The 14,962-nt window shown below is 46.8% G+C and overlaps 1 protein-coding gene across 1 annotated transcript in view; it reads right to left on the bottom strand.

The window, feature by feature from the left end:
* Positions 1-14,962, bottom strand: part of TMEM132C (transmembrane protein 132C) — a 169,999-nt gene that overhangs the window by 69,013 nt on the left and 86,024 nt on the right. The window contains exon 3 of the mRNA XM_066562430.1: positions 1,155-1,301. Coding sequence (XP_066418527.1) covers positions 1,155-1,301 — 147 coding nt within the window. The remainder of the gene's footprint in view (positions 1-1,154; positions 1,302-14,962) is intronic.

Below are 14,962 nucleotides of genomic sequence, written 5' to 3'. Positions count from 1 at the left end.
TCCTTTCCCTTTGCCAGTCCTGAGGTAGGCTGACCCAGGTCGGATGCCAGGTGCCCACTAAAGCAGCTCCATCTCTCCCTCCTCAGCTGGACAGGGAGGAAAAAATAGAATGAAAGCTGAGGGTTGAGATAAAGACAGGGAGAGATCAGTCACCAAGAGGAAATACACTGACTCAGACCATCAGCTCACCAGGAGCTGCTCACAGCAAGAGGAGTTTCTGCACTTTGCTCATGTCCAATATTTGGGCACAAAATGGAGAAGTTAAAATCTGCCCAGCTTCTCTGTGCCTGAAGGTGTGGTACAAAGCAACAACCAGCCCAGCACCCAGAAAGGATTCCATGGAGCCCAGGTTTGTGGTGACAGCCATCACAGAGCTGGGGCTGTGACCCAAGCACTGTTTGGATCTGCACAGTGGGGAATTCCCTGCATGGGCGAATGTAGAGCACCGTTATGAGAATTCACTGTGATTCCTGAGGAGGGCAATAGGATTTCCACTGAAAATACACAACTTTACTGTGTGCCATGGAAGACAGCCCTGCTGATGGAGCAAGCCCTGTTTCTGTGCTGTGGGACAGCCAGGCCAAGCCCCTGCAAACACAGCACACAGGCAGCAGGCAGTGGCAGCCCAGCTCATCCCCACAGGGCTCTGCCTCAGGCAGTCACCCAGCAGGCCAAGGAAGCTCCTTTGGAACAATCCACTGGCTGGCACAGAGGATTGATTATTCTGTGTTACCCACTGGGAGGTTTGAATTACCCTGCACAGTGGCTCACTGGAAGAACTCTCTGCTTGCTCCATGAACCAGCCCCAGAGGCTGTGCTACGTTCAGAGAAACAAGGTCAAAACTACCAAGCCAGAAAAGGGAAAGGTTCAGTAAAGCCTTGTGAATTCAGAATATTCATACTGCTGCCAAAATGACACCACCCCCAGCCCCTGTGCAGGCCCATTCTATTAATTTTTTCCTTTGAACTGATGAGTTTTATTACCCATTGCAGGTCAGCAGATGGTACCACAGCTACCCTGAGTGCCTCCACGTTTCCAGGCTGCAGCTTTAATAGCTGTGAGCACTGCTGATATGAGCCTTGAGCCCTTCAAGCCCTGAATGGTATCGTGGACATAAAAGAGTTTAATGTGCCGAGAAGAGGAGGTTCCATACCTGTTCCTGGAGCTGGGGGCTATCCTCTGGCACAGGACTGTGGTGGTGGAGTGCTTGCCACCATTGCCCACCTCCTGCTTCACGTCCCACTGCCGCGGGTCGCTGGTCCTCGCGCCCAGGATGTTCACTCCTTTCTTCACCTTTGCTCTGTGGGAAACAGCAATGGGAAAGGGTTACAAGCCTCACTCAGGGGTCTCTGAATGCAGCTCAGGCGCAGGGATCTCAGCAGAGCAGTTTTAAGGTAAGTGTCAGGTGTGCCTCTGATCCAGCAGTAAATAGGAGAGTGATATCATGAATGCACACCTGTGGCAACATCACATTTTCCAGACAGGGCCTTTATATGTTCTGCTGGAGTTAGGAGTCAAACTGAACAGTAGGAAAACCTGCACTCAAGGTCCTTTTTCTCTATTCAGGCAATATTATTTTCCCAAAGAGAAGCTTGTCCCAACACAGAGGACTCTGGCATGTTTGTCTGCATCAAGACAAAGTTGTGCCTCACACAGAGGAATACTCCACTGGAGGCTTTTTAATAACCCATTTTATTCCAGATGAAATCCTTCTAGGTATCAGTGGACAGGTTGTTGCTCCTCTGCCTGACAACTTCCTCTTTCCTGCACATTCCCAAGGAAATTTCTGTCTGAAATCTCCAGCCTGGAGAGAATGCAGCTGTTGGTTAAGACAAGACTCTGTAACCCAGAGATGTTCCTAGAGGATGCAGCTTTCTGCCACTCTCAGTTATCATTCCCTGTGGAAAAGTTAACTGTATTTATCTAGTAATGCTAATAACATCAGCAACAACTGCATGGAAGGTTAATTACAGAACACTTGCTAATTAAAGAGCATTTGTACAAAGGATTCTCAGCAAAGGTGGTTTTGGGTGCAGAATGCTGAGCTGCTGATGCTCAGCTCTATCACAAGGCACCAGGAATGGGGAAGATGAAGAGTTCTGCAGCCCTTCTCTTGTGAAGGCAGCGAGGGCCAGCAGGATGATGAGTATGTGGGGAGGAGGAGGCCACTGAGGAGTCCCCAGCCCTGGGAGCAGCGTGGCCTCATCCGCAGAGGAAGAAGGGAAAGGGCAGCCTGACTCCAACTAACATCAAACATCACAGGTCACCACAGCACAGAGGCTGAACTCAAAATCACAGTTTTCTAAGATATTTATGCAACACAAAACGTTAGTCACTGGGCAGAAATCATCATCCAGCAAGATGCTGGTATCTTCTTGACATTTATGAGGGCTTGGCACCTAAGTTTCTTTAAAAAACTGGTCTTTCTGCATCTTCAGCCAATAAAACACTCAAAAGCTGTCCTTAGCAATGACTGAGAGGACCTGTCTTCTTGCAGTTTTTCAACAAAACGCAATTCATTTAAGGTATTGAAAAAGAAAAGTTGGTGGTTTTTTCTTCCCAGTATAAAAGCATAAAAGATTAATTCTCTCATTTGTATCATGAAACACCATGGAGCTTTAGAGAATGCTGTCTTGCTCTTGCAAAAGTAGCCTGATGAATCTCTTGTGCCTTCAGCTGAATTACTCAGAAGCAGAAACAGAAAGGCAAAGGAAGAATCAAATTCATTCCTGAAGGTTCATTAAAGCTTTAAGTCCCATTAGGTTTTCCAGTGTATTACAGTTCAAATAAATGAACAATAAATAAATGTTTCAGTATTTATAAAACACTCCTGCCAATCTTGAAGCTGTGTAAACCCATCAGTATTTCTATGGCAATCTGTGTTTTAGGAGATCTTTGGATGTATTTTAGGACACTGCAATTTAGCAACTGGAGAGAAGAAAAACCTCATTGTTTATACTTTGTTCAGCTGCTCCTTGAGACAGGCTCTGAAATGACAGAACACCACTCAAAATGAGGCTCCCGTGCTCGGATCTCCAACAGAATTACAGCTCTGTCAGCAGCTGCAAATTGCTCTTTCCACCATGGAGCTTGACACAGTCAATACCTGGGCTCCTGTTAATTAGGATGGACACTGTGGATGGATGGCCAGGGTTAGTGGTCAGATACACTGCCAGAGGACCAGACCATGGCTGCAATGCCATTTTGTTAATTAACTACAGGATGGGGCATTAAGTTGAGTGGTTTGCACATATGCCATTATATAAAGCCCATTAAAAAAAAAATTCCATCCCAGGGCAAAGTAGGTTATGTTTAGTGAGAAAAATCAATGTTGTGATTGCACTTAGGACTGGAATGAGGGTATGAACACCAAAAAGATTGAACTTCCGAAATAAATATGCACAAGCACAATTTGCAACTCTCCCTCTAAAAAGGGCATTGAGTTTTACATAACAAGGTCAATGGATGAATCAGAATTAAGTCAGACAGAACTGAGCCCCACACATTTCCAAATGCAATCTGTACATATGCTACAAATGTTTTCACTCCAATTTTTATTTACTTGGTGTTTGAGTGCTAGCAAGGAAAAGTCTATTTAATTACTTACCAAAGATTTGTTGACCTTGTTGGATGCTTGTGATTAAATATTCATTTTTTAAAATCAATAGTGCCAACTTTGTACATTAAAAATCTGTAAGTTATACTACCTCAATAAACCCCAGGACCAAGGACCTGGAGGCCAAATGACTTGACAGTCTCCTGTATTTACCCAGCTAACCTCACAGTATTTCTAAATCTACTGTGTTTACTTAAGGGTGACAATAAATGGAGAGGACAAACAGCTGATGGGGTTCCCCACTGCAGTTGGGAAGTTCTTTGCTGTTCTTGCTTACCCACAGGTAGATGATTGTCCTCACACAGAGGCTTTTCTGCACAGCTCCACGGCCTGCAAGCTTCCACCAGCCAGAACTCGTCAGCTTGGACTTCCACCCCAAGTGGAGCCAAAATCTTCCCCTACAACATTATTCTAAACAACCTCCTGGGAGTGTCACCAAATCTAAAACTGAAAATGCACAAAACTAAAAATGCACAAAACTAAAAATGCATGGAACTAAAAACGCACAAAGCCCAAGGGCAGCAGCTCGTGCTTTTGAGGGTGATGCTCTGTGAGCTGGAAGTTAAGCCCAGCTTGTGATCTCGTGACAAAAGCAAAGCCTGAATGGAAGCTGGAGCCCAGCCCAGCAGAGCTCAGCTCCAGCCCTCCCTGGGGAAGGGATTCCCTCCCTGAGTGGGCTCCAAGCCCTCTGAGCACATGGCACCCAGAACAAGGGGGGATTTTCTTGCTTGAACTTCTGAGGTTATTAACTCATAGCACAGGAAATCTCTGCCTCAGCTTTGTCTCAAAATAACTGTCTCTCTTTAAATCTCTCCAATGGAGAATTAAAAATCCTGCTGGCAAGCAGAGCAAGCAGCATCTCAAAGATATTACAGAGAGTCTCCAGCAGCTTACCTAGGAATCATTACTTAATTTGTGTTGAGACCAAGTAAAAGCATTTATTTACTCACACAATCACACAGCAAATGTGCAATTTCCAAGCAAATATTTCACTTTCAACTTGAAGCTTTCAGTCATATACAAAGATTTCCATTTAGCACCTCACCTTCCTAACATGTCAAACCCAGAAATGATGCTTCTAATTAATGCATTCTGATCAATTGCAGATGAAAATCTAATTCTTGCATTTCACTATCCTCAAATTACAAGAAATGTCAGCAGTATTTAGATATAATACTGTACAGCTATTAAAGACAGCAACCAAAAGGCAATCGAATCAGCAGCAGCCAGAGCTGGAGATGTGACTTATGACTTAAGCAGCTCAAATTATTGCTTCCTATTTAAATTTAAATGTTAATCTTGCAGAAGTGCTGTGCCATGGAAGAGCTATGCTACCTGCAGCAGTGCTACAGAGAGGGCACAGAGTGCTGAGAGCTCCCACCAGCCCTTCCCAGGCAGGATTCTGCTGAGTGTGCTGGCACCAGAGAGCATCTCCCCTCTCTCTGCAGAAGAACAGACCCAGGGGAGCTGCTCTGCCTGGGTGGGCTGTGCAGGGGAAGGCTCTGGGCAGCACGGGGAGCTGGGCACATCCCCAGCTGTCCTCCTGAGCTGGCACCATCCACAGCAGGGCTGAGCTGTGGCTCGGTGTAGGACCAGCAGCAGTGCCAGTGCCTGGAAATGCAGCAGTGCCAGTGCCTGGAAATGCAGCAGTGCCAGTGCCTGGAAATGCAGCAATGCCTGGAAATGCAGCAGTGCCAGTGCCTGGGAGGGCAGCAGTGCCTGGAAATGCAGCAGTGCCTGGAAATGCAGCAGTGCCAATGCCTGGAGGTGCAGCAGTGCCAGTGCCTGGAAATGCAGCAGTGCCTGGAAATGCAGCAGTGCCAGTGCCTGGAGGTGCAGAACTGGGGGCTGGAGGGGGAACAGGGCCATGCCCTCAGCAGCAGCAGGCACCAGGTACCTCTCACCTGGGCTCACCCTGCACTCCAACCAAAGCTTCCACAGCAGGGCTGCTCTAGAGAGCAAACAGCTAAATCAACACAATTCCTACAAGCAGTGAGCAGCTGCACGGTGTCTGGAGAGTGGTCCAGCCTCTAAGCCCTGTGTTTCCTGCCAGGCTGTTTGCTTTCTGGGCTATTGCCACCCCTGTAAACGCCACACGTCCCCGATGTGGAGCATCCTGCCTGCAGGGCAGGGCACTGCTCTGGGCTCTCCAGCTCACACCTGCTGTCCAGGCAAGGATCCCAAACTCCAGTTCAGGGCCAGCAGCAGCAGCTCAGAGCTGTCCAGGCTGTCCCCGAGGATGCTCCTGCTCCACAGCGATCCCAGCTCGGGCATCCCTCAGCCTGGAGCTTCAGCTGAACAAATGCTGACCCCTTTTGGTCAGCCTCCTCCGAGCCTCGCTGCTTCTCCTGCTCTTGGCTAACTCTCCCTCAGAAGCCCCTGACTTTTGTGGCTGTAAAGGTCAGGTTGTAAGAAATTCCCTCAGTGCCTCCCGAAGCCCAGGGCAGCTCTCCTGGTGGCTCCTTGCTGGACTGCACTTTGCAATTAAGACTCAAAACTTCATGAGTTCTGCCAGAAAAATTTCAGCTTCTTCCTGCCATGATTCACTCCTCTCCTCCTTTGTTCCCAGAGTAAGTCAGGAGATTAAAGGCAGCTGCAGGAACCCATAAAAGCCAGGCAAGAGACTGACCACAGCAATTAAGCAAGATTTGTTTCATTAAGTAAATATTTTCCTGCAGAAATTTTCATTTACAAGCCACAAGCCCACGTCAGCAGGTAAAGACAGCCCCCTCTCAACTGCAGGATTTAGGCACTAAATGGATCAGGTAATGAATTACTGCTAAAAGCAGCAGTTCAGATTTGCTCCCCAACTCAGGAGCTGCTGCAAAGGGCCATCCATGCAGGAATCATCAGCAAAAGCAAAGACCTTGCTGCTCAGAGCAGCCTCTCTGCTTCAGGCATTTCTCTCTCATGGTGTATCCAGAAAAGGCCTTCAGGAAACCACTTTTGTAGAAAAAGAGAAAACAGCCTTTAAAATGTCAAAACAGCTAAACTAGGCACACAGCTCCTGCTCTTCACTCCTTCCAATTTTCCTTTCACTTCCAATAGACCACAAGGTTGGTCCATTTGAAATGACTTTGGAAAAGAGAACACGTCAAAACAAAACAAATGGAAATATTTCACTTTGAAAATGCAGCAATAAAATCCTTTAAGAATCTCCAAATGAGAATGCTCAAGCTTCTTGAATTTAGGGAGCAGCTGAGGCACATTTCAGTGTTTCTGAAACCTCCTCAGTCTGGCAAATTGGACTAAATTCAGCCCAAAACTGCAAATTCTGGTGACTTTCATGTCCATCAAAATGGTACAAATTCTACCATTGCCAGTGAGGAGTCTTGGGATCTAAAATAGCTCAAGGGCTGATCTTCTGCAGTGTTTCTTACATAACTGAAATTCCCTGAGACCCTTAGAAAATCAGCTGTCTCCTATTTCAATAGGAATAGGTGCTTCACATCCCTTAGGAAGCTTTGGAGAGCTCAGCTGCAAGGCACGAGGTGGATGCTGTCAGCTGTATTTTAGATTTATTTTTCTTTTCCAAAAAAGAAATCCAACGTATTTTGGGATGTTCCAGGGACAGAGTTTTTGGGGTTTGGGCTGGTTAACTCTTTGTTAACATTACCAGCCCTCTTGAGGAGTCAGGCATCCCATTATTGAGTTTTAAAAGAAAGGCAAAGAGAGGTGATTTCTGTGAAGTTTGGATAACCCTACTCAAGGCACAGTCAGTCACTGAATCTGACAGATCTTTGGCAAAAGTGCTTTCTGCAGCCCTGAATTTTAATTGCACTAGTTTAAGGGGTTAGGAAAGGGGTGTGAGGAGTGGGGAAATCCTAAAAAAAATCTCTAAACAAAAGCAGGATGGAAGCACACAACACAGAGAATCTGGATTTGTCATCCAAGCTTCGAGGAGAGGCCATGTGAATTTACAAGCTGCTAACATCCTCCCTGCAGCAAAGATAAACCCTGCAAACTCCTGAGCTCAGCCCCTGCCTGCAGAGGAACCCCCAGAGCCCTGCCAGGGCAGCGCTCACACCTGCAGGCAGCTCCTGCAATGCTCCATGAGCTCTCCCTGCCTGGGACAGCTCTGCTCTTCTGGGGACACTCTGGTGACAAACCCAGCTCAAATGATCCGAGCGGCAAGGCAGGAGACAAGGGGGGGGCCAAAAGCAAAATCCTGCACCAAAACCAGCTCCAGCTGAACACACACCTTCCCTTCTTCTGTCCCCAGTCCACAGCCCCAGGAACTGCTGTGCATGGAGCAGCTGGTGCCAAATCCCCCCTCTTCACATGAACTACAGCAGCGTTGGATATTTGTGGGTTTTTAAGCCTCAGCTCCCAGCGCCATTGGCAATGAATCCTCCCAGTTAATAAGAAATGAGGAAGAGGGAAAACTGAAAGCAGAAGTGTTTTCAAGAACATGAATCCCTTTTTTTTCCTTTTTGCAACACCTAAGCCTGGCATTTGAGGATAGAAAAGGCCACTGCTGGGTTGGAAGGATGGAGATCCCCTCCTGCCAAACACTGTCCCAGGCTGGCCAGGAAGGGCTCCTTCCCAGAATTTACAATGCACATGTGAATAACCAGCAGGTTTGCTGATTAAATTATCACATGGAATTTAGGGCAGGGGACAAGGCCAGTGAGTTTAGCCCTCTTTTCACTGCCCTTTACCTTTTATTCATGGAATCAGCACAATATCTGGGTTCACAGGAAATGCAGGGGAATTACAGAGAGGACCAAAGTCCTGCAGAGCCTGAGGGGGGTTTGCAGAGTGCTTTAAAGCCTCTGTTCCCCTCATCCCAAGCACTGGGGATGCCTGACCTCAGCTGACATGGGGACAGTCTGGGTTTGCAGTTCTCCCTTTCCTTAAAGGGTGAATGAGCAGCAAAGCTCTCTTCTGATTAGAAACTCAAACAAACTAATGGCAGAGTGACAGATCCATCTCAGGCACTCTGCAAGCAATGAAAGAAGCTGAAGCATAATCACACGCAGGTAAAATCCCTGGACAGCCTTTGCTGTGGGACCAATATCTGGGTGAATTCACACTCATTTATGGATTCATCACATGGGGAGACACTGGAGAGCTGCTCTGCTGTCACAAAGGCAGCTGGAATAATCTTCCTCACACCAACACATGCCTGCTGAGAGAGGCAGAGGAGACAGAGATGGGTGTTGTGTAAATAAAAACCCCACCAGGGTGAATCCAGAGCACAGATTCAGCTGCACATGCTAAACACAAGCTCATGGATCTATTTTATAGGACCAGGGACACTTTTTAGATAAGTAAATGCTTTGAGATTATATTTCCCTACTACATCCAGTTTCTATTATTACCAGAAAAATCTCTAAGCTGCATATTTGTGACATTCCCCCAGCTGGCAGAGCAACAGCAGTGCTGAGGAAAATACTTACTGTTTGCAGTGGTTATTAGGATTATTACTTAGACCCCAAGTGACTTTCTGAAGTAATCTTCCCATGCAGTCCCTGTGTGGTTTAATCCCATCCTCACTGCCATGAATACAGCTTTGCCAGCAGCCACGGGGCTACAAGGGCTGTGTTTCCTTCTTCCCTTGGGGAAATCATTTTGCTGAGATCAGCTGCTGGAAAGAAGAATGGGCAAAAGTCCTTAAAGCAGTGAGGAGGGGAGGAGTCTTCCACTCCATATATAAAAAAAAAAAAATATATATATATATATATACACATACATCCTCCTGCCCCTCGCTCAGAGGTGCTCAGGGCTGGCCAGGCTGCTGCCCACTCTGGTGTGGGCCCAAGCCAGGCTCCATTTCTGTGCTGCTGTGCCAAGCACCTGCAGACACAGGTGAGAAACACCTGGTTTCTCTCTCCCTCTGGCCGTGCTCCCCAGGTGTGGCTCTGAGGGATGCTCAGCACCATGAGGGTGGTGGTGGTACAGGACCTGCACATTCACTGTGCCAGCCCATTAAATGCCTTAGCAAAGCTCTCCCTGCCTCCTAAGCCATCCACTTCCTCATCTGGAAGGTCTTAGATAAAATGGCCAAGAGTTATGGGGTATACAACAAGGATAGAGAGAAATGACAAGTACAAAGAGAGGAATATGAATAATATACAGAAGAGGCCATTATTCTATGTACCCAGGGAAAGTGTTTCTGCTCCTTACAAAAGGAAGGATTTATCTTCCCCTGATCAAAGGTGACAAAGCCGGAATGTTAATGCTAGAAAAACACAGGGAGGGCAGGAAGAAGGCTGCCAGCAATTTCACTTTGATTTCATCAGCTGATGGTGCAATTATACATTTATTTTTCCTGTGAGCAGCAGACACTTTCACACTCCGAGCACACCAGGAGGAGAGACAAATTACTGAGTCTCACAGATCTTTCTACAGAATTCCACACACGTTTCCCTCAAGCAAGGCACTGATGCTCTCAATCTCATGTCCTTTAGGGCTGACACAGCTCATGGCACTGACATTAAGGGGGCAGGACTGGCCATCAGGTACTGAGTCTACTCCCAGCGACAGGAGTGCCACACAGACATAATTCAGGGCCAGCTCTGAGTCTGCTTTGCTGTGCTTGAAAACCAGGTCAGGCCTCCAGCACCTCGAGCTGCCTGAGAACTCCAGCTCCTGGTCCCTGTGGATCTGCAGGGCTGCATCGCTGGGATGCTGAGGAGCTCTCAGCAGGAGCTGCTGTGCCAGGAACATCACACAGTGACACTGGAACATCACACAGGGACACTGGAACATCACACAGTGACACTGAAACATCACACAGTGACACTGGAACATCACACAGTGACACTGGAATATCACACAGTGACACTGGAACATCACACAGTGACACTGGAACATCACACAGTGACACTGAAACATCACACAGGGACACTGGAACATCACACAGTGACACTGGAATATGAACATCACACAGTGACACTGAAACATCACACAGGGACACTGGAACATCACACAGTGACACTGAAACATCACACAGGGACACTGGAACATCACACAGGGACACTGGAACATCACACAGAGGCACTGGAACATCACACAGGGACACTGAAACATCACACAGTGACACTGGAATATCACACAGTGACACTGGAACATCACACAGGGACACTGGAATATCACACAGTGACACTGGAACATGAAGATCACACAGAGGCACTGGAACATCACACAGAGGCTCTGGAACATGCACCCCTGCTCTGTGCACTGCTGGGTGTAATGCCAATGTAGCCATGTCACTGTGGGCCCATTTTCAGCTCTCACAGAGGTGACAAGGCAACCCACAGCAGACCAGAGCTTGGACCATGTCATTATTATCAGCAGGAACAGCAGCCTCCAGAGGAAAGCTGGGAGCTCTGCTGTGCTGTCACACCAATGCATTATTACAGAGTTTATACCCCAGAAGGGTTTGTTGAAGGGAGGAGAAAGGGAAAAATTCACATCATAAATTGCCAGAAGAGCCCTGATCTTGTTTGGATCAAACTACTCAAGCTCCAGGTATTACCTATTCACACATGGAGCTGAAAATTCACCCCAGTCCCAGAGACCTGTTGTTTCTGTCACTGGCAGGGAGAGACAGTGCTGATTTCCAACACAAAGCAGCAGTAAATTGAATAAATATCAAGAGCAGATCTGCCATGAGTTAATATGCAGAGCGTGTGCCAGCCTTGCAATGAGCCCACATCACCATGGTGTCATCCTGAGCCACCCACAGCAGTGTCCCAGTGCACAGGATCACCCCTGACTTCATTTTATGTCATAGGCTACAAGGACGTTTTACGCCTTATTAGGAAATTTTAAGGCCACCCTTTCAGCATATAAAAAATAATAAAATGTGTAATTGCTGTTATGGAAAAGTAGCAGTGGAACTTAGCTGAAAAAAATCAAAGTGAACACTTGGAGTGTTTTATTTGGAGTCCTTTGGAGTAAGAGCTTCAGCTGGGTGTGACAATTTCAGACACTCACCCCAGGGGTGTCTGACCAGAGGTACCTGAGATCCAGGGCTGTTCTGAAGGGCTGCCTCCCTCAGCCAGCCCAAATCCAGCTACTGAACCATGCTTTTAGTTGTCATCTAATTTAGTCTTTCACTACCAACCCACTCTCTCAATCCAATTTTCCTAATTTTTAAGAACCTTTGCCCTCCTTATCCCATTAGATTAGGGATTCTAAAAAAAAAGGTTTTACTGCAAGTGATGCAGAAAACAAACACTGCCTGTACCACGTGCTTTTACTGCTTCCTCCCTCCTCAAAGTGATAACTTTGTACATTAGCCCCTAACAACTCTTTAGTGCTTTGGAGTGTATTTGAAAATGTGAAATTTGCTTATTTGGGCTTTTTAGCAGAGCCCTCCTTGCTGGAATCTCCCAGCCTCTGTTTGCAAGGGTGGCGTTCGGAGGAGCAGTGGCCCATTTTTTATTTTTCATTTTGATTTCCACCTCTGCTGTTCACACGGCCGAGGGCCCTGGGGTGAATCCATCTCCCCAGCGCACGTCAGATCCTCCCGGGTTTGTCCTGAGCTCCTGGTGGGAATCAGGAGCTGAGCTGAGCCGAGGGGAACGGGGGCTCAGAGGCAATAAATCCATCACAGCACTGGGGACAGGGGAGATTTCCCTGCCAGTGACCAGGCACAGGGCTGAGAACTGGGGGTTATGAAATCATTGCTGCATCACAGAGGGTTTAAAGGAACAAAATTGCATTTCTGCGTTTGTATGAAAACTTCTGCGAGGGAAGAAAAGCAGAGATTGGGTTTGTACTCCCCTGGCTGAGCACTGAGTGTATTTCAATGAGGAGGATTTGCCCTCTATCTACATGCAAAAAGAGGCTGCAGTAAACAACATGAACCTTCTGAAATCCTGGAGTCACCTTGCACAGGCAGAGTGGGGCTGATCTGTGCTGCTGTGCTGAGATTTCCATACTGCAATGGAAGACACAGACACGGCCCAGGGGCTCACAGCTGAAAAATAACAGCACCTTTTCATCTGGAATCTCAGCAAATTCAATGGAGGAGCTATTGATGGAAAACCAACTTAGAACCTCACATTTCTCTTTTTTTTTTCCAGGGCAGGGCTGCACTTTAAGTCGCTGGCTTTATTAATGGAATAAGTGCATTTGTCTCTTGCAGGCCTGAAAAATAAAGCACTGAGCAGTAACATATGGAATATGCCTTAGGCAAGAGACTTTCTTCTGGTATTGCTATTTTTCTAATAAAATTGAAATCATGGCATGAGTGCACATGTTCTTGTAGCATGTTTCACAGGGGGTGGTCTGAAATAGATGCACCCAAAAACAACAGGCTTTTATTTTTTATAAAATTGGTCATTTCATCAGTTCAAAACACAGTGATCTGGGATCCCCGATCTCATGGATGGAAGGAAATAAAAAAGAACTCCGTAAGTTCTTCTCTTTTGAGTTTATCCTTCAAATTCTTGGGGCAATTTCCTCTGTAAATATAAAATAAGGGCTCAAGAGATCATTTTATAACGTGAAGTCACAGTCACAGTCCTCCTGCCATCCCTCAGCTGTAGCAGAGGATGCTCCTATTAAAATAATAAATGAGACTGAAGTTCTGAGGAAATGGTGAGTGTTCAGAGCACCACTGATGGTAAAAAGCAAGGCAGGAGCTGCCTTAAAATCCTACAAATTGCACTGAGCTTGTCTGCAGGCAGGATAAAGAACTGAGGCGTGTCGGGCTGGGTTTTGGCTGCAGCAGGGCACAGGCAGAGGAGCAGAGCCCAGCCTAGGAGCACACATCTTATGGAGAGTGGATCGATTTAGAGCTGGTACCTCTCCAGCCTTTGAACCTTTTTGCTCAGGTTCTCCCGTGCTTCAGGCAGTTTTCTGTCTGAATCCCCGTTCCCCAGGCAGTCCCCGCCCTGCCTCGGGGCTGTCTCACCCTCCTCTCAGCGCTGTTAGGCAGGAGCTTTAGGGCAGAGCAGTGAGAAGCACTCCAAGTACAAAAAGCACAGAGCAGCCTCAGGCACTGAGATTACCTTTACACTGGAACTTCTTTGATGCCAGGTCCTGGACAAGAAATGCAGTTGACTTATGCTCAGTAAAAATTGATGTTTCCTCCCACGCTCATCCCAGTATCAAGCTAAGTCTAAAACTGAGAACAACCTGGAAAAAAATAACCGCACTAAAAGGCCGTGGCATGCAAGAGGGTTTTCTCCTCTTGAAAACACTCATTCAGTGGGTCTGCCTGGTTAAAATACTGCCCAAGCAAACAGCTTCATTTCCATGCAGTCTGGTTTTATTCCAGACTCACATGTCAGCAGCTCCAAAGGTAAGAGGCCCCTGGTTTGCTGTTTCACACGTAGGGGGTGGCTGATGGAAAACCCAGGCACCAGAGAGAGAACTGGGAGTCTCTGAAACACTCTGGAACAGGAATGTCTGTAACAAACAGCCTGATACAACATCAAACCACCCAGAACTGCAGAGCACATCACTGTCTCTTAAATTAGCTCTTCTCTTACCATTTTTTGCCTCGTTTTTCCCCATTGGCTGTAATAAAATACAGAAAAGTGATATCCTCCCCCTTTTCTACTGGTGGTATCAGATTCCTCAGGAAACATTAACATGGAACCTATTTGCTGGTTCCCACCAGGAGCTTGTGTTTGTGCCATTTGTGTATGTGGGAAAGGGGGCACCTTCTGCAGAACCACTGGAACCAGCAAACATGAGCTGCAAAGCATGAAAAACTCTACCCTGTGAGTGTTCTGACAGCAGAAGCTGTTTTACATCAGCTCCACATTCCACAGGTACACATCAGTGTCTGAAAGGACCATGCAGATCCTCTGAATGGGAAACAGAAATAGAATTAAATAAATGGAGAGGGCAATGAGCGACAAAATTTAACAAGCCAGGCTAGGATTAATGTCCTGTTCCCTTCCAGGACCTGGGTAATGAATCAGATTTTACACCTCCAGTTTCCAGCAATGTCTGCAGAGATAAAGTAATGGAATGTCCATTACCCTGGCCTAAGATTGGCATATTCTCATCAAATGCTTTGTGATTGCATAAATAGCGTGGAACAAGGGAAAATCAGGAGCACACAGCACACAGCAAACCTCCACAGACACCTCATTTTTTTCTATTCAGCAGGAAGCAGCAATGCAAGCAGAGCTGGAGGCATTTGTGCATTTCAGCATTCCTGTCTTACCTGAAGGTGCTTGATAAATCCAATGCATATAAATAAAAATGAGAGGGGTTGGAGTACAGGCAGTTCCTGGTGCTGATGCTGCCTTTTCATGGTTCTAATCCAAATATGATCCATATGAATATTATTTCTAGCTGATTATCCAAGGTGCAGCCCTTGCAGGCAGGAAAAGTGTTGTTGTTAATGATGCAAGGTGTGCTGACACTGCTCT

The sequence above is a fragment of the Molothrus aeneus genome, chromosome 18, assembly GCF_037042795.1.
Source record: "Molothrus aeneus isolate 106 chromosome 18, BPBGC_Maene_1.0, whole genome shotgun sequence".
Taxonomy (NCBI): domain Eukaryota; kingdom Metazoa; phylum Chordata; class Aves; order Passeriformes; family Icteridae; genus Molothrus; species Molothrus aeneus.
The sequence above is the reverse complement of the archived record's forward strand: the minus strand, read 5'-3'. Positions and strand labels throughout refer to the sequence as shown.